Here is a 22,480-nt window from a genome sequence, read left to right on the forward strand (position 1 = left end):
GAAGAAAACAACGCTAATCGGATGTTTTTGCACAGTTTCGGCACCGATCAGTGATATGAGCATAACTCTCAATTCCGAACTCCGATTTGGACATTTCAAGAAGCACCGGAAAGCTAAGGAAAAGGCCCACAACTTTTATGTGTTGGTTCTTGGCAGAATCGATTCGCATCGAAGACGAATTCGGGCCCAAAGTCGGAGCAATTTCGTAGTAAGGCCCATTTCACAAGCTGAAGCCCATTTCGCAAAAGAGTCTTGAAGCAAGCCCGAATTGTTAAAGAAGCCCAGTTCGAATTCAAGATCCGAGAGTCCCATTAGAATAGAAGTTGAATGTAATCTCAATAAAAGAGTTTTATCAGATTTAAATTCTCAAATTGTAATCCTAAAAAGATAAGAGATAAGAGATAAGAGTTAGGTAGGATAAGTTCAAATTAGACTAGGACTTTCCAGTTTGAGGATAATCTCCTTAAGGGAGTTGGAGAGCAGCCCTCTCCCCAAATCTATATAAAGGGGGGGCGGACCAGCACCCAAGGCATCAATTTCCTCCAAGAGAGCTTCAGTCTTCAGAGAGAGAAATCTGCAACCAAGGAGGAAGAAGCAAGAGTTCGCCCCCCTTTCTCATCTGGAAGCTGCGATTTCATCATGAGGTGTCTGTATGTTTTTATTTCTGGTTGAAGGGTTAGGGAAGCCTTGATTCTGTAAGCATTGTGAGATCTAATTGATTTTTATTTCAGTTCATTGTTTATGGGTATTCATATATTTTTTGCGAAGTCAAGATTTGATCTTGACATCAGTTCTTGGAGGAAGAATTGATAGGAAGCTGTGCTCACGTGGCATCCTGTTGTTTCTTGCGAAGGACAGAGTTCTTGGAGAAGAACATTGTTAATTCTGCTCCATCCTGCACTACGCCATCTTCAGTGGGAGCAGATTTTGGATCCTTCCTTGGGCGTGAACACCTCCATTGGGAGATATTGTTTCTCCGTATCAGGTATAATCCTCTCCTACTCTTTTCGGTTCAGATCTGGTTTCAGTTTATGGTTCAAGAATGATCTTTGAAAATGTGATTTTCTAAATAGGGAATGCAATTCCCAGTTGGAGGGAAAGAAATTTTTGAAATCCGCCCCCTTATTCCGCAATCTTTGGGCATCCATGGAATGGATCTCTCATCCCTTCAGTGGTATCAGAGCCAAATTCAAATCTTGAACCCATCATCCGAAGACAATGGTCATGAACCTGCTGGTTCTTGGACATCTGTGCAGTCATGAACTATTTTAGGACCTTCTGACGAGTAGAACGATTCTGCTCCTCATACATCGTCCTTAGACTATACAATATTTCCTTGGACAATTCAATCTTATTGAACTATCTCTGTATCGGATTATCCAAGGAGGCAATGATGTAGCAGCGGGCTAGGGAATTCTTCTCTTCCCATTCCTGGTAGTCCCTCATTTGGGCCTCAGAAGCCCTATCACCCGAACGCTCCGGGGCAGGATTCTTAGCTACTTTGTCTAATTTTTCAGACGTTAGGACTAGCAAAAGATTACGATACCAGTCAGCATAGTTAGGTCCCTTAAGTTTGTTGTCATCTAACAACTTAGAGAATTGTCCATTTGCCATTTCTGGTAAAAAGCAAACATTAGTCCACAACCTAATTTGATTCATGTTATTCACATATATATGGCTTTTAATCTATGTTCCACTCCCATTTGTTCATCTCCGAGATTTCCCTCCTATCTCAGTGACGGAGACTACAAATTATGTCTTTGGAAACGTGGGAAATCACATAGGGTGCATGGAGCCAACTGTTTCAGCTGCATAACCCCACCACATTTCTGTGAAGGATCATATCCACTCATCGTATCAGCTTTCCCTTTGGCCTGTGTCAGACAAGGTTCATTGCCATTTTTGTTAGACAGTGTATGCCCTTAGCTCCAATCAAATTGATGTACATTATGACATTTATTGTAAGTGAATAAAGTACATATTGTATAAGTCTGGGGAGATTTATCCTGCTAAGGCTGACACTAATGTGCCGCCAAGTGTTGGGATAGCCTGTTTCAGCTGCCAGGGTGAGATCTGATTCAGGTATAATCCTCTCATCTTTTTGGTTTAGATCTGGTTCAGTTTATGGTTCAAGAATGATCATTGAAAATGTGATTTTCTAAATAGGGAATGCGATTCCCAGTTGAAGGGAGAGAAATTTTTGAAATTCGCCCCCTTATTCCGCAATTTTTGGGCGTCCGTGGGATGGATCTCTCATCCCTTCATATCTCTCTCTTACCTTTTGGTTTCAGATCTGGTTCGGTTTAGGTTCAAGAATGATCATTGAAAATGCAGATTTTCTAAAATAGGGAATGTGATTCCCACATGGGAGAGAGAGAAATTTTTGAAATTTTGCCCAACCTACCTGTAGGTTTGGCCATCCATATGATGGATCTCTCATCCCTTCAGTGGTATCAAAGCCAGGTTCAAGTCTTGAACCAAAAATAGATCATATGAGTTATTTTATTTAATTCAATCAAGTTGTTTTTATTTTCATATTGTCTATGAGTTATTATGCATAATGCGATTAGGAGTTTGGCCACCTCTTAGTTGATTTGGTTTATGTGGATGAATTGGAAGAGGAATTCATATAATAGACTAAATAGCTCATAGTGTGAATTGAATGGTATATAGGAATATATATACATGATTCATCTGATGATACCGGTTTTTCATAGAACTTAATGCACTTTCTATCTCGAGAACTCTAGTCGAGGAATCGAAGGGTTACTTGATAGAAGTAAGTTTGATATATCCTAGGAGGGAATATTAAATAAATTGGGAAAAACTTCAGCTTATGAAAATAACAAATTATCTTGGTTAATTTAATAAATTGATATTCATTGGAAAGGTTAGGTGGACCAATAGTCCTGGCACTTTCAGTTAAATCGTTGCAAGTTCAATCATTGATTGTCTTTCTTTTTATCTTTTTTCTTTTTCTATCTTTAATTTTCAGTAGTTCCTATTGTCGGATCCAAAATTCGGTTGTCCAAATAATTGAGGGAAGCTATAGTTCTAATACTTATTTTGTTAAATTCTCGTGGGAACAATATCTTTATACTACTTGATAATTAGTGCACTTGCTAGGGTTATATAATTATAGCTATCACCTTAGACTCGATTATGATACTGCACTAGGTGTCGGATTAGGCTGTCTTTGATATGCCAATCAATGAGTTCCTTAGAGGGGGTCAAAACCTGGGTATGTTGGGATAGTTCAAGAATTCATCTGAGTGGCTAATCATAGTGACAGGATCAACCCCTTTGTCGGACAAAGGTAATGATCGGGGATGCACTCTCTCTGGTGGAAACCAAGACTACCGGTAGCCGATTTCAATCATTGAAATTTGTTTTGCAAAATATATTTATAAATGGATATACATATATATATGTTATGGTTCCAAAATGTTTGCAAAAAGGTTTCAATTCTCAGGATCCATGTGAGTAGAGAGTGCAACACTGTTCCTTGCAACCGAGGGAGAGGCCCTCTCTTGTCGGGCAGTGTTTGATCATTATGAGCTGAGAGGTTAAGGTGGTTTGGCCCAGGGACCACTGAGGGTAATACCTAATGGGCTAATCTTGCATCTGCCCACAGTCCCTAGGTTTTTATAAGGTGGTTTGGCCCAGGGACCACTTAGTGTAAGTGTTGGGCCCATTAGAGCCCATGTGATGGGCTCAGGGGGTTCACTGTCCGTAATAGTGTATTCGGCCAGGCCTTGTAACAGAGGCTGTGATGAACCCATGTGGCTGATGTGTAGATCAATTTTTGGGTCCCACACCATACAAAGAAGCCCAACTGGGCAGCAGTTTGGAAGGCCACTGAGGTCATAAGACTTATTGGGCCTAAAGCCCATCTCGAACTGGTTTATTTAGACTAATTAAAGAGAGGGGCGGATTTGGGATTGGATCAGCAGATATGATAGGGAGTTATCCCTATCCACTCAGAGAGTCCAGATCTGAATTAGGATTTATCCTATCACTTAAAGAGAGTCCAGATTCAAATAAAGATTTGAATCAGGAAACTCTTAATGGGATTAGGAGTTGATCTCTTTAAGTCTATAAAAGGAGGGGGCGAATCATTCAGTTCATCCCAACATCCCAGAGATCATATCTCAGATCACACAGAGAGAAGACAACAACAGTGTGACTGTGCCATCTTCTCCCTGCGTTCTCCTCCAGTTGCCGCCTACTGCTAGTTCAATCTCCAGTTTTGTAGGAGCGATCAAGAATAGTTCTTGATATCAATCTTTGGAGAAAGGCTGATCTAAAGTCATGCTCACTGCCTCCATCGAATTCTTGCTGAAGGATTTGGTTCCTGAGAAGAACACTGCTGATTCTGCTCCACCCTACACTGTGTCATCTTCAGTGGGAGCAATCTTTGGAGACTTCTTTAGGCGTGAACACCTTCATTGGTGGATACTATTTTTTTCGTATTAGGTATATCCCTCTCCTACCTTTTGGTTTCAGATCTGGTCCAATTCTTGGTTCAAGATTGATCCTTGAAAATGCAGATTTTCTAAAACAGGGAATGCGATTCCCAGATGGGAAAGAAAAAAATTTTTGAAAGTTCGCCCAACCTACCTGCAGGGTTCGGCCATCCATATGATGGATCTCTCATCCCTTCAGTGGTATCCGAGCCATGGTTCGAATCTTGAACCAAAATTGACTAGATCTGAACCCGTGCTAATGGGCAGAAGGCGTTCTTCCCGATTTGCACAGATTAGGGTTTTTCTAGGAAATCGGTTCCCAATTAAAGGGTGAATGATCTGAAATTAATTTTTATAAATCTGGAATTTATTTAGAATTGTTCTTTATAATTTTCTTGATTTATGGGTTGTTCGTAGAAAGGAGATCAAAATCTTTAATGGTGTAGGAAATCTGCGATTTCGCAGTTCTATTCATTCTGGTCTGTAAATAATTTTTTTTTTAATTTTTAGACTGAATTTATAGGTATTTGATCTGATGTAATATTAATAGAAAATTAGGGTTTTTCTATTTTATTTAATTCAAGATCGAAGCTGCATGCGCTGGAGAAGGAGATTTCATAGATGGAGAAATCACTATTTGCAATTTGCAATTTATGAAACTGCAATCTGTGATCTAACATCTGTTTTGCAGATTTGAGAGGTGTGAACAGCCCTGTTACTGATTTTTGATTGTTTTTTATCAGTAAATTTAATTTCAGATCATTTCTTTAATTAAAAATCAAACCCTAAACCCATTAGAACTAGATTGGTCCAAACTAGTTGGACCGAATCTGTGGTTCGATGGAGGCTATTCTCAGCCCTAATTTCCCACTTTTGGGTCAAGGGATTGATGGTTAATTATGAGATTTAATTCGGCCCACACCTATAAGGCCCAGTTTTAAGGTGTTAAAACTGCAAAAGCCCACTAATTGTAGAAAAGCTATATGGGCCGAACTGCTAACTGCTATTCAGCCCATATACCTAGATAATATTATGGTTTAAAATGAGCTTTAATAGGGTTTTACAGATATTAATTAATTGGATCAATTCAATCCTTGCATGTGATGTATGGATGTGTGATATGCTACATACATGGTGAAAGGAGGGAGAGATCCATTGTATGGATGCCAAGAATGCAGCGGAATAGGGTGGGCAAATTTCAAAATTTCTCTCCTCCCTTCAAACTAGGAATTGAGTTCACTAGATAAAGAGATAAGATTAGAATTAGGATATGACTTTCCATTCTTGTAAGATTAACTTCAAGAGGAAGTAGGAGACCACCCCCCGGCAGACCAGCTAATGGCATCACTCAATCACTCACTTCCTGATTTGAATCAAGAAGAAAAGAAGCAATCAGCCAAGAATTTCCAAGAATTCAAGAAACGTGGAGGAGGAGATCAAGAATTCAAGAATTCCCAAGAACAAGGTGGCGGCAAGAAGAGGAGATCTCAGCACTATGGGCGAATTCAAGAGTTGTTTCTTTCTCTTTGTTTGCTTTAATTCTTCCATCATGAACTGATTTTTTTCTTTCTAGGACTGTGGAAAGCCTAACCATGATAATGAATATATTTTTATCTCTATGATTTTTCCAAGATTGTGATTTCCATATAGTCTATGAATTATTTGCTTAATGCGATTAGGAGTGACCATCACTTAATTGATTCGGTGTATATGAATGAATCGGGAGAGGAATTTATATACTCGACCACGTAATTCATGGTGTGAATTGAATGGTATATAGGGATATATACACATGATTCATTTGAATATTTGAGTTTTTCTTGCACTTAATGCATTTCTATTATTGAGAACTCTAGTCGAGGAATCGAGGGGTTACTTGATAGAAATAGGTTTAATATATCTTGGGAAAGAATATTAAATAAAATTGGGAAAAACTTCAGCTTATGAGAATAACAATTAATCTTGGTTAATCGAACCCATCAATATTCATTACATTGGTTAGGTGGACCAAAGGTCCTAGTGATTCATCATTTGCATATTCGATTAGTGATCACCCTTGCTTTTATATTCTTTGCTCCAGTTTTATTATCAGTGGTTCTTGCTCAATTCCAAATTTCGATTGTCCAAATAATTAGGGAAAACTGTGATTCTAATACTTATTTTGTTAAATCCCCGTGGGAACGATATTATTATACTACTTGATAACTAGTACACTTGCTAGGGTTATATATTTATAATTATCAATTATAATTGGGCTTGTTAATGGGCTTTACAACAAGTAATTGATTGGATCAATTCTTCCATTACATGCGATGTGTGGATGTTTGATGTGCTATGACCATGGGTCATAAGCATTTGGCCCGTGATGATACGATAGTGGCTCTTGCACACAACATGGCTTAATGCACATCATTGCCATGGTGTCCCTTACGGTCATTAGATGACCCTACCCTTCGTGGTGGGCTCCAAAATCCTGAAAGGGGTTGTATGTAGAAACCCTAGCCGAATTGGGCCACAAAAGTTTGACTTTATGAAAGTCAGTGGGAGCCACTTTGGTTTAACCTAAATTAAGTAGGGCGTAATTACTTGTTCCCTCCAGTAATATGAGTGCATGTGATAGGGAGATCCATATGATGGACTTTCTAAAGGTAGGCCTTCCGTCATTAGCACGATGATGGGTCCTTCAATAATGAGGAAATGCACCTTAAAATTGGGCTATCCATTTGTTGTTGGGTCTGTCAAAGTGTTTCATAAGATAATAGGGGTGTCATAGACCGATGTGGGAGGGGCTTCACTAGAAAATGAGAACTTGATGAGACTAAAAAGAAACCTATTTTTGTCCCCTAATATTCATCTTTTTACATCACTTTAGCACTTAATTGGACTCATTACTCTTGTATTTCGATTCAGGGCAAGCAAAAAGGCAATTGGAAGAAAATAGGGCAAATCGGGTGATTATGCATAGTTTCGGCAATAGTTAATCTGGGCATAACTCGCAATTCCGGACTCCGATTTGGACAATTCAAGAGGAATTAGAAAGATGAAAGGAAGCCCCACAACTTTTATGAGTTGGGTTTTGATAGATTCAGTCCGCATCGAACACGAAACTGGGTCCGAAGTCATAGCAAATTCGCAGCCAGGCCCATTTCACAGCTGAAGCCCAACTCGCAGAAGAACCTTGAAGCAGCCCAAGTTATCAAGCAGCCCAACTCGAATTCAAGAACCAAGATTCCCAATTTCGAATGTAATCTCGAAAGAGAGAGTCTTATCAGATCTAAAGTCTTGAATGTAATCCTAGAGAGATTTGAAGATTGAGATCAAATCATGAGATAAGAGATAGGATAGGATTAGTTCAAAACAGATCAGGACTTTCTAGCTATATAAAGAGGGGGGCGGACCAGCTCTAGCATCACTCAATCCAAGGATCCAAGAGATCATCAAGCAACTCAAGCTACCAAGAGAGCAATTCAGCCATTGAGAAGCAGAGCATGGAGAGTTCGCAGATCATGAGCAGCTAAGCTTTTCTTTTCTGGTTCAAGGGGGGAGGTTCGATTGTGCCATTGTGAGGTTCTATATTTAATTTAAGATCTTGCTTTTTAATTCAAGTATTCATTGGTTTTTGTGCATATTTTCATTGGATGTTAATGTTAATTAGTGTGACAAATTAATTAGTGTTGATTTTCATACTGCTATCCATGGTTCGGTGATCCATAATTGTCACGAATAGTGGTACAAGTAGCAATTAGGTTAATATCTTTCTGGGTCAATTGTTCGTGACAGCCTTTGACCAATGTATTGACATGTTTTAACTTAAAGGGAATCGATGGAACAAGATTAGATAATTGCAGCTATCTTAATTGTTGTTATTTTGGTTTAACTATTTTCACAAAGCTTAATGCTATCACTAGTTAATATGGAACGCTATATTACCTAGTTAAGTAGTGATAAGTGTTGATCGAATGCTGGGTTTGGTCAGCTGAATTAGGAAACACAAGGTTTATTATGGCTATCCTAATAAATCTAAGGTTAAATGCTTGAATTGCAAGACTACCAGAGTCTACCTATGATCGATGGCCAATTGACTAACCCGAATCCTTGAACCAGAATTCGGTAAGACTAACTTCTCTTGTTTAGTTTGCTATTACTCTCTTTTAATTTCAGTTATTTAATTTTCCCCCTCAGTGATAATATTCATTCGGCTGAGAGATTACTATTAGCTCCCTGTGGGATTCGGCCTAGTACTACTTTTACTACAAATATTTTATTGTGGGACTAGTACTAATTTTGAGGGCTTCAACAACCCGTCAAAATTTTGGCGCCATTGCCGGAGAGCAACTTTAATTTCTTAGCTATTTCCTTGTATTTGTGTTAACCTTCTTGTTTTATGACTCGTGCTTTTCAACGAGGTGAACTCGAGTACAACCCCAAAATTGAGAAGACTACCCGTCGTTTAAGGAATGAGGCAAAACAAAGGAAGGATCGTTCACCTAAAAGGGTGAATTCAGATTTCGATCCACCAACTTGTGATCAACCCATCTTCAAAGAGGAAGAAAGGATGGCTGATAGAGAGAGAACATTAAGGGAGTTGGCTGCACCGATTTTGAACCAACAGCTCCTGTGCATAACATATCCCACTCTTGAGGTAGCCTTTGAACTAAAATCTGGTTTAATACAATTATTGCCTATTTTTCATGGCTTTCCAAGTGAGGACCCTCATAAACATCTAAAGGAATTCCATGTCGTCTATTCTAGCATGAAGCCACAGGGTATGACTGAGGACCAGGTAAAACTTATAGCTTTTCCATTTACTTTACAAGATAAAGCAAAGGATTGGTTATATATTCTTCCTCCCGGTTCAATACGTACATGGGATGAGATGAACAGGATATTTTTAGATAAATATTTTCCTGCATCCCGGGCTGCAAACATTAGGAAAGAAATATGTGGAGTTCGGCAGTTTGGTGGTGAGACACTATACGAATATTGGGAAAGTTTATACAACTTGTTGCTAGCTGTCCACCACCAAATACCCGAACAACTTTTAATCCAATACTTCTATGAAGGGCTCCAACCCATGGATAGAAGTATGGTAGATGCAGCCAGTGGAGGAGCCTTGGTGAACAAAACACCCGAAGTGGCCAGGGAATTAATTTCCAACATGACCGAAAATTCACAACAGTTCGGCGCAAGGACAGATGGCACCACTAGACGTGTTAATGAGGCAAGTCATGCTAATTTAGAAAATCAGATTTCAGATTTAACTGCTTTGGTTAGGCAACTGGCTATAGGACAATTGCAAACAGCCAGGGTGTGTGGTATTTGTTCGATCCCTGGTCATCCTACGAACATGTGTCAGTCACTACAGGATGGATCGATGCAGCAAGTAAGTGTCGTAGGAGGATTCCTGGGTCAGCCTCAACGCAAATATGACTCTTACTCCAATTACTACAATCTGGGGTGGAGGGATCATCCAAATCTAAGCTACGGGAACCAAAGAGGACAGCAGAAATATCAGTCCCAATTTTCAGCACCTATCACAGCACAAGGCCAACCCTCAAATTCAGATATGTCATTAGATGAAATAGTTAAGGCTCTAGCTATTAACACTCAGCAATTTCAGCAGGAAACAAGAGCTAGCATTCAGAATTTGGGGAACCAAATCAGCCAACTTGGCACTTCCATTAGCAAGTTGGAGGCACAGAACTCTGAGAAACTACCATCACAAACGGTAGTCAACCCAAAGGAGAATGCAAGTGCAGTAGTGTTGAGAAGCGGAAAGGAGTTACAGCCCCAACCGAGCTCACCATCAAAGGCAGCTAAGGGAGATAAGGAAGAGGAGAGACACGGATCAAACGAAGACCCCATTGATGTAATATCCGACCCCCCTCTCCCTAAGGTTACTAATGCTGTTATACCACCCTTTCCTAGTAGGTTGGAGAAGTCCAAGAAAGAGGAATATGAGCAAGAGGTGCTAGAAACCTTCAAGAAGGTGGAGATCAATATCCCTTTGTTAGATGCTATAAAATAGATCCCAAATATGCAAAATTATTGAAAGAATTATGCACTAACAGAAGGAGGCTACGAATCGATGAGAAGGTAAGAGTTGGAGAGAACGTTTCAGCCGTGATCAAGAGGACCTTACCAGAAAAATGTGCTGATCCAGGTATGTTCACCCTACCTTGTGTGATTGGCAATAAACGAATCGAGCGTGCCATGCTAGACTTAGGTGCATCTATCAATGCCATGCCATACTCGATTTACTGTAACTTGAGATTAGGTCCTTTAAAAGAAACTAGATTTGTTATTCAATTAGTTGATCGTTCTAATGCCTACCCAGAAGGGATTGTTGATGATGTATTGATACAGGTTAACGATTTAATTTTTCCAGCTGATTTCTACATCATGAAGATGGAGGAGGATACAGTCACAAGTTCAGCCCCACTTCTATTAGGCAGGCCATTCATGAAAACGGCCAAGACCAAAATAGATGTGGATGAGGGTACCCTCTCCATCGAATTCGACGGAGAGATCATTAAATTCAATATTTTTGAAGCAATGAAATATCCAAGTGAATGTCATTCGATATGCTCTATTGATACCATCAATTCGATTGTGTAGGAGGTCTTTGGAGAGGAGGACATGGATGATGAACTGGAGTTCAATGCACAATCGAACAAGGAAGAGGAGTTTGATGCATCCTATGATAGTCCGGAACCAATGTCGGACATCCTATGATAGTCCAACATTTTCTCACAAAAAATTGCTGCATTCTGTTTTGCAGGCTCTGAAGTTGGAACTAAAGACACTACCTGATCATCTTAAATATGCATACTTGGGTGAAAAAGAGACACTACCCGTGATCATTGTGAAAGTGTTGACTGAGGAGCAAGAGGAGAGGCTCATCAAAGTCCTAAAGGAACATAAGGCGGCGATTGGTTGGACCTTAGCCGACATAAAGGGGGTCAGCCCCTCGATTTGCATGCATAGGATCCTTTTGGAAGATGGCACCAAACCTGTTAGAGAACCACAAAGAAAACTCAACCCAATAATGAAAGAAGTACTTAAACTATTAAATGAAGGGATAATTTATCCAATTTCGGACAGTAAATGGGTAAGTCCAATTCATGTTGTACCTAAGAAAATTGGGATTACAGTAGTAAAAAATCAAAATAATGAACTAATTCCCATGAGGGTACAAAGTGGCTCGCGAATAGTAATAGATTTTCGAAAACTTAACCTGGCCACTCGAAAGGACCACTTTTCCCCTACCCTTCATCGATCAGATGTGATGAGACTGAAAAGAACCCTATTTTGGTCCCCTAATTTTCATCTTTCTACATTCATTTATCACATAAATGGACTCATTACTCTTGTATTTCGATTCAGGGCAATAAAGAAACAATTGGAAGAAAACAGGGCAAATCGGGTGATTTTGCACAGTTTCGGCGACAGTACGTAATTTGGGCATAACTTTCAATTCCGGACTCCGAATTGGACAATTCAAGAAGCATTAGAAAGATGAAAGAAAGGCCCACAACTTTTATGTTTTGGATTTTGACAGATTCGCCCTAACTCGAGTACGAAAACGAGCCCGAAATCGGAACAAGTTCGTAGCCGGGCCCATTTCACAATTGAAGCCCAACTCGTAGAAGTACCTTGAAACAGACCAAGTTATCAAAGCAGCCCAACTCGGAATCAAGAGTCAAGAGTCTCAATTTCGAATGTAATCTCCAATGAGAGAGTCTTATCAGATCTAAATTTTTGAATGTAATCCTAGAGAGATAAGAAGATTGAGATTAGAACATTAGATAAGAGATAGGATAGGATTAGTTCAAAGAATATCAAGACTCCCTGAAGATAGGATGATCTCCTAGATGGAGTTGGAAAACAGCCCTCTTTTGGCTATATAAAGAGGGGGGGCGGACCAGCTCTAGCATCACTCACTCCAAGATCCAAGAGATCATCAAGAAAATCAAGAAACTAAAGAAAGCAGTTCGGCCATGGAGAAGCCGAGCATGGAGATTGCGCAGATCATGAGCAGCTAAGCTTCTTTTTCTGGTTCAAGGGGGGAGGTTCGATTGTGTCATTGTGAGGTTCTGTAGTTACTTTATTTTCTTGCTTTCTAATTCAAGTATTCATTGATTCTTGTGCATATTTTTATTGGATGCTAATGTTAATTAGTTTGACAAACTAAATTAATGTTGATTTTCCTACTGCTATCCATGATTTTGGTGATCCGTAATTGTCACGAATAATGGTACAAGTAGCAATTAGGTTAATATCTTTTTGGGTCAATTGTTCGTAACAGCCTTTGACCAATGTTTTAACATGGTTCAACCTAAAGGAATCGATGGAACAAGATTCAGTAATTGCAGCTATCTCAATTATTGTTATTTTGGTTTAACTGTTTACACAAATCTTAATGCTATCACTGTTTAACATGGAACACTATCGTACCTAGTTGAGTGGTGACAAGTGTTGATCGAATGCTGGGTTTGGTCAACTGAATTAGGAAAACACAAGGTTTATTATGGCTATCCTAATAAATCTAAGGTTAAATGCTTGAATTTCAAAATTACCAGAGATACCTATGATCGATGGCCAAATGGCTGAACCGAACCCCTGAACCAGAATTTGGTAAGACTGGTTTTCTCTTGTTTGTTTAGTTTTCTATTGCTTTCTTATTCTTTTAATTTTAGTTATTAAATTTTCCCACTCAATTATATTATCCATTCAGCTAAGAGATTATTGTTTAGCTCCCTGTGGGATTCGACCTAATACCACTTTTGCTGCAAATATTTTATTGTGGGGCTAGTATTAATTTTGAGGGCTTTGACAACCCGTCAAGATGTTAGAGTGATTAGTAGGTAAGGCCTTCTTTTGTTTTCTCGATGGGTTCTCAGGATATTATCATATTGTTTTTGCCTAGGAGGACCAAGAGAAAACAACATTCACTTGCCCATTTGGCACCTTTGCTTATAGACGAATGCCCTTTGGTTTGTGTAACGCTCCAGGCACTTTTCAAAGATGCATGATGAGTATATTTTATGATTTTATTGAGAAATGCATTGAAGTGTTCGTGGATGATTTTACTGTCTATGGTGATTCGTTTGATGACTGCCTAAATAGTTTAAGTAAAACTCTGAATCGGTGTGTGGAAACAAATCTTGTCTTAAACTATGAAAAATGCCACTTTATGGTGAAGGAAGGCATTGTGTTGGGACATGTTATTTCAGCAAGAGGAATAGAGGACAAGGCCAAGATTGATTTAATTGTGAGCTCACCCTACCCTACAAATGTTAGGGAGGTTCGTTCCTTTCTTGGACATGTAGGTTTTTATCGCAAGTTCATCAGAGATTTTTCAAAAATTGCCCTGCCATTGTCCAATTTGCTGCAAAAGGATGTGCCTTTCGATTTTGTTGATGAGTGCAAGGAAGCATTTGACAAACTCAAGAGGCTATTAACAATTGCACCCATTATTCAACCACCTGATTGGAACTTGCCCTTTGAGATCATGAGCAATGCAAGCAACTATGTGATAGGGGCTGTTCTAGGTCAACGAATTGATGGGAAGAGCTACGTCATCTACTATGCTTCCAAAACATTCAATGCTGCATAGAGCAACTACACAACTACTGAAAAGGAGCTACTAGTTATTGTGTTTGTTTTAGACAAATTTCGATCATATTTGCTTGGCTCTAAAGTAATTGTATTTTCTGACCATACAGCTTTGAAATACCTACTAGCAAAGGAGTCAAAACCGAGGCTGATAAGGTGGATACTCTTTCTCTGATAGTTTGATTTAGAGATTAAGGATCGAAAGGGAGCTGAAAACTCGGTGGCGGATCATCTAAGTAGGTTAATGAAAGATGAGGACTCCTCACCCATCTCTGAGTTGTTTCCTGATGAACAATTGTTTTACATAAAAGGTATGGTTCCGTGGTATGCTGATATTGTGAACTACTTGGTCACCGGAATTTTTCCTAATTACCTTAGCAAATTGGTGTGTTGTCGTAGGCACCCAAAAATAAACCTCTACTCGTAAAGATGGAATGTAGCAGTGCGAGTAGGGATCGTTCCCACAGGGAGTATCTAACCTGAATATGTGCTATGTGAATCAAAGATGGAGGGGGGTGTATGTAACGAAAATCAGTTTTAAAATAAAGAAAATCAAAATTAAAGGGAACAAAATTTAAATGAGAAATCAAGAAACGAATCTTGGTCTAGGATAACATCCACCATCAAATCACGTTACTGTTCATCGATGCAATGATAAATCAATTCAGACTTTGGATATTCATCGTAGGAATTATTTTCCTGCATCTTCCTACTATTAGTTAATCGGAAAACAAGCGATCCTCTTAACCCTTACTACTGAACAACCCCTAAACAAGCGTTAAGAATTTAATCCAACAATAGCATTAAGCATTAGAGATCAGTGAATCTAAACAACACAAGCACAAGCGGTTGCATTTAATTTAGTCGACTGTTCTTCCTAGGATCTAACAATTTCTGATGAAGCAAATCATTAAACCCTAGTTGCTTCATAGATTAGAGGGATCAAACAATTACGGATTTGATATCTAATTTAGCAATAGATTGTAATGAATAATAAGCTAGTAGGCCTTCCTAGCAATCAAACGAAACAACCATAGATATAAACATAGAAGAACATTTGATACCCAAAATAGGAATTAAACAATGAAAACTAAATTAGATCTCACAGTTGGTGAATCCTAAGGATTTTGCTTCCTTTAACAAAGTACAAGAGTTTAGCCATGCATGGTCATGGCAAAAACTCCAAGAAAATCAGAGAACGAAGAAGAGAGGAGAAGAGAGAAAAAAGAGAGGTTCGGCTGCTCCAAATCTGCTTTCTTTCTCTTTGCTTGCTTAGTTCTTCTCTCCAAGGTTGAGTGTCTTCAGTGCTAATCCACCCCCCCCCCTTTATATAGCTTTTGGGAGAGGGCTGTTTCCCAACTCCCTTTAGGAGATTAACCTTAAATTTAGAAAGTCCTAATCTGATCTGAACTTATCCTATCCTATCTCTCATCTCAATCTCTTATCTTTCTAGGATTACAATTGAAAATTTAAATCTGATAAGACTCTCTTTCTTAAGATTACATTCGAAATTGGGACTCTAGGCTCTTGAATTCGGGTTGGGTCGCTTTGCTAACTTGGGCTGCTTCAAGGTTCTTCTGCGAGTTGGGCTTCAGCTGTGAAATGGGTCTGGCTGCGAACTTGCTCTACCTTTGGGCCCAGTTTCGTATTCGATGCGGACCGAATCTGTCAAAACCCAAAACATACAATTTGTTGGCCTTTCTTTCATATTTCTAATGCCTCTTCAATTGTCCAAATCAGAGTCCGGCATTGAAAGTTATGCTCAGATTACTGACTGTTGCCGAAACTGTGCAAAATCATCCGAATTGCCTTGTTTTCTTCCAATTGCCTTCTTTCTTGCCCTGAATCGAAATACAAGAGTAATGAGTCCACTTAAGTCCTAAATTAATGTAAAAGAGTGAATATTAGGGGATAAAAATAAGGTTCTTTTTGGTCTCATCAAATCCCCCGACACTTCAACTTTGCCCATCCTCGGGCAAGACAAAATTCAAACAAAAATAAAACAAGAACAAACTAACTATCCTACCGATTTTTAAACTCAACTCTCCTTCATCTTTCTCCACAAATATTCTAGGTTAACTATTCCAAACCATTAAATCAACACGACCAAGTTATACATGACTCATCATCAACCAATCTAGTTTTTGGCTACTACAAACCAGGTAGTAAACTAGGGAAAACACTTTTTCCTTTCTCTCTTTATTCGATCCACTATCTTTTTCCTTTTTCTCTCTTTGGTGGAAGTGATTGTGAAAGGATGAGAGATTGGACGCCCAAATCTTGCGGAATGAAGGGGGCGAATTTCAAAAATTTTTCTCTCCCTTCAATCTGGGAATCGCATTCCCTATTTAGAAAATCATATTTTCAAAGACCAATCTTGAACTTTAAACTGAACCAGATCTCAACTAAAAGGAGTAGGAGAGGATTATACCTGATACAGAGAAATAATATATCCCAACGAAAGTGTTCACGGCCAAGGAAGGATCCAAAGACTGCTCCCACTGAAGATGGTGCAGTGTAGGATGGAGCAGAATCAATAGTGTTATTCTCCAAGAACTCTGTCCTTCGCAAGAAATAGCAGGATGGCATGTGATCACAGCTTCTTATCAATCCTTTCACAAAGAACTGATGTCAACATCGAATCTTGACTTCTCCCACAGAGTTGGAGATCGAACTGGATGTCTGGCGGCTGTAGGAAGGAGGCGGCAAGAAAGATTTTCGTAGGGATTGCAGAAATCTTTCTTCTGTGATTTCAGCTCTGAAAAGAATGTTTATCATCAATCTTTAAAGGCTGCCGCCCCCTCCTCCTTTTATAAGCTTAAAGGGATCAGCTCCTAATCCCATTAGGAGTTGATGATCCAAATCATATTTGGATCAGAAGTCCCTTTAAGTGATAAGGGAGAACCCTTACCTTATCTGCAGATTAGATCAGCCTTCTCCTAATCCCATTAGGAGGCTTCCAGATCTAAATCTTATTTAGATCTTGGACTCTCTAAGTGGATAGGGTCAAGGCCCAATCCTATCAGCTAATCCAATCCCAGAATTTGCCCATATTTAACTTCTTAAATTAGTTCAGTTCGAAATGGGCTTTAGGCCCATTAAGCTCATGTGCTCACTTAACCTTCTTAACTGCTGCCTATTTGGGCTTCCTTGTATGGCGTGGGACCCAAGCATTGATCTACACATCAGCCACATGGGTTCGGCCCAGCCTTTGTTACAAGGCCTGGCCAAATACACTGCTATGGACAGTGCACCCCCTGAAACCCATCAAATGGGCTCTATGGGTCCAACACTTACCCTAAGTGGTCCCTGGGCCAAGCCACCTTGTAACACCCAGGGACTATGGGCAGATGCAAGATTAGCCCATCAGGTATTACCCTCAATGGTCTTACACTTAACCTCTCAGCCCATAATGATCAAACACTGCCCGACAAGAGAGGACCTCTCCCTCGGTTGCAAGGAACAGTGTTGCACTCTATGCTTTTATGGATCCCAGGAATTAAAACCTTTTGCAAACATTTTAGAAACCATAATATATATACTTTTATGTCTCATATAAAATATACTTTGCAAAACAAATCTCAACGATTGAAATCGGCTGCCAGTAGTCTTGGTTTCCAACATCTCCCCAATCATTACCTTTGTCCGACAAAGGGGCTGATCCTGTCACTATGATCACCCACTCAGGTGAATTCTAGGGGTCGGGTGTAACTTTACGGTTTTGCCCATTAAATTCCAAGGTCCAGGGCAATATTGAAAATCTGGTCCAGTTCAAAGATTTAATTAATCCTACACTGTATGTGCCTAGGGTCTCACCCTGGCAGCTGAGACAGGCCACCCCAACTGACTTGGCAGCACAACAGTATCAGCCTTATCAGGATAGGTCTCCCCAGACCGACCCACTGGCTATGAACATTCTAAACTAACACGAGTCTCATTAAGTGTCCAGTTTAAGGGTATTACACAGAAACATACCAAGGGAACATGAATCAAATATGTACTTTTATTCATTCACAATAAACTCATAATGTACATCATTCTGATTGAAGCTAAGGGCATACAAAACTGTCAAACAGAGTGCATTTTATGCTCCATCTCACTTTTGGATTACTTGGTCAGTAGGTGCATTTTATGCACCATCCTACTGTTTGAATTGCTAGCTAGTAGGTGCATTTTATGCTCCGTCCTACTATCAGATGAATTGGCTGGTAGGTGCATTTTATGCTCCATCCTACCGTTTGTGGCAATGGTGAAGTATTTACCCTATTTACTTAAACCTGAATTTAGGACTAGCTTAAAAGGGATGGCTTTAGATGAATGGTGTACTCCCTGATCATATTTCTTTACTTAGTTCACAAGAATTTTCCCAGAATATTGTTTCAATTGATTTCAAAAGTGTTGAGATTTTTTTTAATGCTGAAAAACACGACCTAAATCAAATTTTAAAACACAACCTAAATTCTAATCTAAATCCCCTCCCCCACACTTAAAACTTACATTGTCCCCAATGTGAGGTAAAATGTAAAGAAAGGTGGAAATAACTAAACTATAAATGAAAAAAAAGAAAAAAAAAACAAAAAATCAAAAAGAAAAAGGAAAAACAAACTTCCCTATTTTTAATAATCATAAATCGGATCCTCTAGCTCTCGTGGTTGCAGCTTTCGGTGTTCTCCCCTTTCCTCCATCATGGGAGGGTTTAAATCTGGAATTGCGGCCTACAAAACAGAGGTTAACATTCTCCCATTAGAAATTGACAACATACTATAAGGAGCATTACCTGACTATTTAAACTCTAGAGAACCATTCAATGTTGCAATCGTTTCTTGCAAATCAGCATTCAACATTGGCCCCTCTTTCTCAAGATGCTTACTGATGGCAATCTCCAACCCATCCTTCCCATCAAGTTTAAAAGCTTCCAGTGCTAAAGAATCAATCATATCAACAGAATGAACAGGATTATCATTAGTAGGATATTTCATGGCATCATAAATATTAAACTTAACAATCTTACCATCAAATTCCATGGTGAGTGTGCCATTATAAACATCTATCTTAGTTTTGGATGTTTTCCAAAATGGTCTTCCTAGCAAAATAGGAGTGGTTTGATCACCATTATTCATATCAAGCACATAAAAATCAGCAAGAAAAACCAAATCATGTACTTTCACAAGAACATCCTCAACTACACCCTTAGGAAAGGCATTAGATCTATCAGCCAATTGAATCACTACACTAGTTTTATTTAAAGGACCAAGTTTCGAGGAAGCATATATAGAATATGGCATGACATTAATACAAGCTCCTAAGTCTAACATGGCCTTCTCAATTCTAGTGTTACCTATCGTGTAGGGGATAGTGAACATACCTGGATCTTTGCACTTTGTAGGGAGTTTTTTAATGACCGCAGAAACATTCTCCCCTACTCTCACCTTTTCACATCCTTTCAGTTTCAGTTTCCTCTTATGTGTACACAATTCTTTCAGGAATTTAGCATAATGAGGTACTTGTTTAAGAGCATTAAAAAGGGAGGTATTTGCCTCGCATCTACAGAAAGTTTCATAAAATTCTTTGAACTGCTCATCTTTCCTCGTTCCTACTAAAGCATTAGATAAAGGAGGTACCAGTTTATAATTAGAAAGGGGAGGAAACTTACGCTTAGGTACTTCATCGTCATCGGGAACGATGTCTTTCTCCTTTCCTTGATTCAACACTGCGGGGGCAGCTCTTGCTGGAGTCTCAAACTCTTTACCACTTCTCAAAACGATGGCACTTACATTTTTTTCAGATTCACAACCGTTTGAGAGGGTAATTTCCTTGAACTTTGTGCCTCTAACCGACTAATTGTCATCGCCATTTGGCCCATCTGATTGTCCAAACGTTGGATACTAGCCCTCGTCTCTTGCTGAAATTGTTTCGTCTCCTGTTGAAATAACAAAGTATTTTAGTGGCAAGAGATTTAACAATATTCTCTAAAGACATACCTGAATCAGAAGTTTGGGTTGGCTGTTGTCTAAGGGGGTTCGGTTGATATTGCTGGAAAGTTTGGCGGTTTTGTGGATTCCCATAGCTGAGATTGGGGTGATCCCTCCATCCCGGATTATACGTGCTCAAATAGGGATCATATTTCCTTTGTGGTTGCCCTAGAAAACCACCTGCCGCATTTACTTGTTCAATGGGCTCCTCTTGAAGAGTTGGGCACATATCCGTTGGATGCTCTACTGTCGAACATATTCCACAAGCCTTCACCGTTTGCATGTTACCTACAGCCATTTGATGGACAAGAGAGGTCAGACTTGCAATTTGTTGTTTTAGGGAAGAGATATTTACCTCATTATCATGCTTTGCTGGAGGGTTAAGCCTATAGCCAAACTGCTGAGAATTGGCCGCCATATTTGCAATCAAATTTCTCGCGGCCTCGGGAGTTTTATCTACTAAAGCTCCTCCACTAGCAACATCAATTATGCTCCTATCAGTGGGTTGAAGTCCCTCATAAAAATATTGAATAAGTAGTTGTTCGCTGATTTGATGATGGGGACAGCTTGCACATAACTTCTTAAAGTGTTCCCAGTATTCATGTAGGGACTCCCCATTGTATTGCCTTATTCCGCAGATTTCTTTTCTGATATTGGCCGCCCTTGAAGCTGGGAAGTACTTTTCTAGGAATAACCTCTTCATCTCGTTCCATGTGGTAATACTCCTGGAGGGTAGATAATAGAGCCAATCCTTAGCTGAATCCTTCAGAGAAAACGGGAAGGCTCTCAGTTTGATTTGTTCTTCAGTTACCCCCATGGGTTTCATGCTCGTGCATACCACATGCAGCTCCTTCAAGTGCTTGTGAGGATCCTCACTTGCAAGACCATGAAAAATGGGCAAGAGATGTATCAATCCAGATTTTAATTTGAAATTAACATCAGCATCTAAAGCAGGGAAAGTTATGCATAAAGGTTGTTGATTTAAATTTGATGCAGCAAGCTCTTTCAAGGTTCGATTTCTGGCCATGATGTCCTCTTTTCTCAAATCAGATCCACTAACAAATAGAGAATCAAAGGCTGGATCATTCTCCTCGGAATGACTCCGAGCTTCTCTCCTTAACCTGCACAAAGTCCCTTCTATTTCCGGATCGAATTGCAAATTACCTTTCTTAGAGAATCAGGTTACAGGCATAAATTACGGGAAACCTAATAAACCCTAAACAACATACCATAAAAAAATAATAATAATAATAAAAGAAAACCTAGAATGATGAAAAGAAACAAACAAAACAGAAAATAATCTATGCAAAAACACAAACAATACTATTTTTTTTTTCGAAAATTTCAAGAAGGAAACAATGTTCACGAGAAGCACAAAAACTGATTAGAAAACACCCCAACAACGGCGCCAAAATTTGGTGTGTTGTCGTAGGCACCCAAAAATAAGCCTCTACTCGTAAAGATGGAATGTAGTAGTGCGAGTAGGGATCGTTCCCATAAGGAGTATCTAACCTGAATTATGTGCTACGTGAATCAAATATGGAGGGGGGGTGTATGTAACGAAAATCAGATTTAAAATAAAGAAAATCAAAATTAAAAAGAACGAAATTTAAATGAAAAATCAAGAAACGAATCTTGGTCTACGATAACATCCACCATCAGAATCACGCTACTGTTCATTGATGCAATGATAAATCAATTCAGACTTTGGATATTCATCGTAGGAATTATTTTCCTGCATCTTCCTACTATTAGTTAATCGGAAAACAAGCGATCCTCTTAATGTTAGATAGTTTTGTATGCCCTTAGCTTCAATCAGAATGATGTACTCTATGAGTTTATTGTAAATGAATAAAAGTGCATATTTGATTCATGTTCCCTTCATTTGTTTCTGTGCAATACCCTTAAACCGGACACTTAATGAGACTCGTGTTAGTTTAGAATGTTCACAGCCAGTGGGTCGGTCTGGAGAGACCTATCCTGGCAAGGTTGTCACTGTGGTGCCACCAAGTCGGTTGGGGTGGCCTGTCTCAGCTGCCAGGACAAAGGTAATGATCGGGGATGCACTCTCACTGATGGAAATCAAGACTGCCGGCAACCAATTTCAATCGTTGAGATTTATTTTGCAAAATATATTTTTATGAGATATAAAAGTATATATATTATGGTTTCTAAATGTTTGCAAGAAGGTTTTAAATCCCGGGATCCATATAAGCAGAGAGTGCAACACTGTTCCTAATAGCCGAGGGAGAGGTCCTCTCTTGCGGGCAGTGTATGATCATTATGGGCTGAGACGTTAAGTGTAAGACCATTGAGGATAATGCCTGATGGGCTAATTTAGCATCTGCCCACAGTCCCTGGGTGTTACAAGGTGGCTTGGCCCAGGGACCACTTAGGTAAGTGTTGGGCCCATAGAGCCCATTT

The 22,480-nt window shown here is 39.3% G+C and overlaps 1 protein-coding gene across 1 annotated transcript; it reads right to left on the reverse strand.

Moving 5' to 3' along the window:
- Positions 1-18,865: 18,865 nt before the first annotated feature.
- LOC148789906 (uncharacterized) lies at positions 18,866-21,083 on the reverse strand. The gene is made up of 3 exons (XM_088893805.1): positions 20,066-21,083; positions 19,971-20,004; positions 18,866-19,853 (listed from the first exon to the last, which is right to left on the reverse strand). Exons 1-3 carry the CDS (start codon positions 21,081-21,083, stop codon positions 18,866-18,868), a joined length of 2,040 nt encoding a protein of 679 aa, XP_088749931.1.
- Positions 21,084-22,480: the final 1,397 nt, after the last annotated feature.

Source organism: Nelumbo nucifera, chromosome 8 (assembly GCF_055504915.1).
Source record: "Nelumbo nucifera cultivar China Antique chromosome 8, China Antique-T2T, whole genome shotgun sequence".
NCBI classification, from domain to species: domain Eukaryota; kingdom Viridiplantae; phylum Streptophyta; class Magnoliopsida; order Proteales; family Nelumbonaceae; genus Nelumbo; species Nelumbo nucifera.

What these genes read in the sequence shown, in the direction of transcription:
- LOC148789906 (XM_088893805.1), bottom strand. Translation starts at nt 21,083, where the DNA reads ATGGCCAGAAATCGAACCTTGAAAGAGCTTGCTGCATCAAATTTAAAT. An exon ending in AACCCAAACTTCTGATTCAG is followed by an intron (nt 20,005 to 20,065) that starts GTATGTCTTTAG and finishes TTATTTCAACAG; the next exon opens with GAGACGAAACAATTTCAGCA. An exon ending in TCAGCAAGAGACGAGGGCTA is followed by an intron (nt 19,854 to 19,970) that starts GTATCCAACGTT and finishes AAAAAATGTAAG; the next exon opens with TGCCATCGTTTTGAGAAGTG.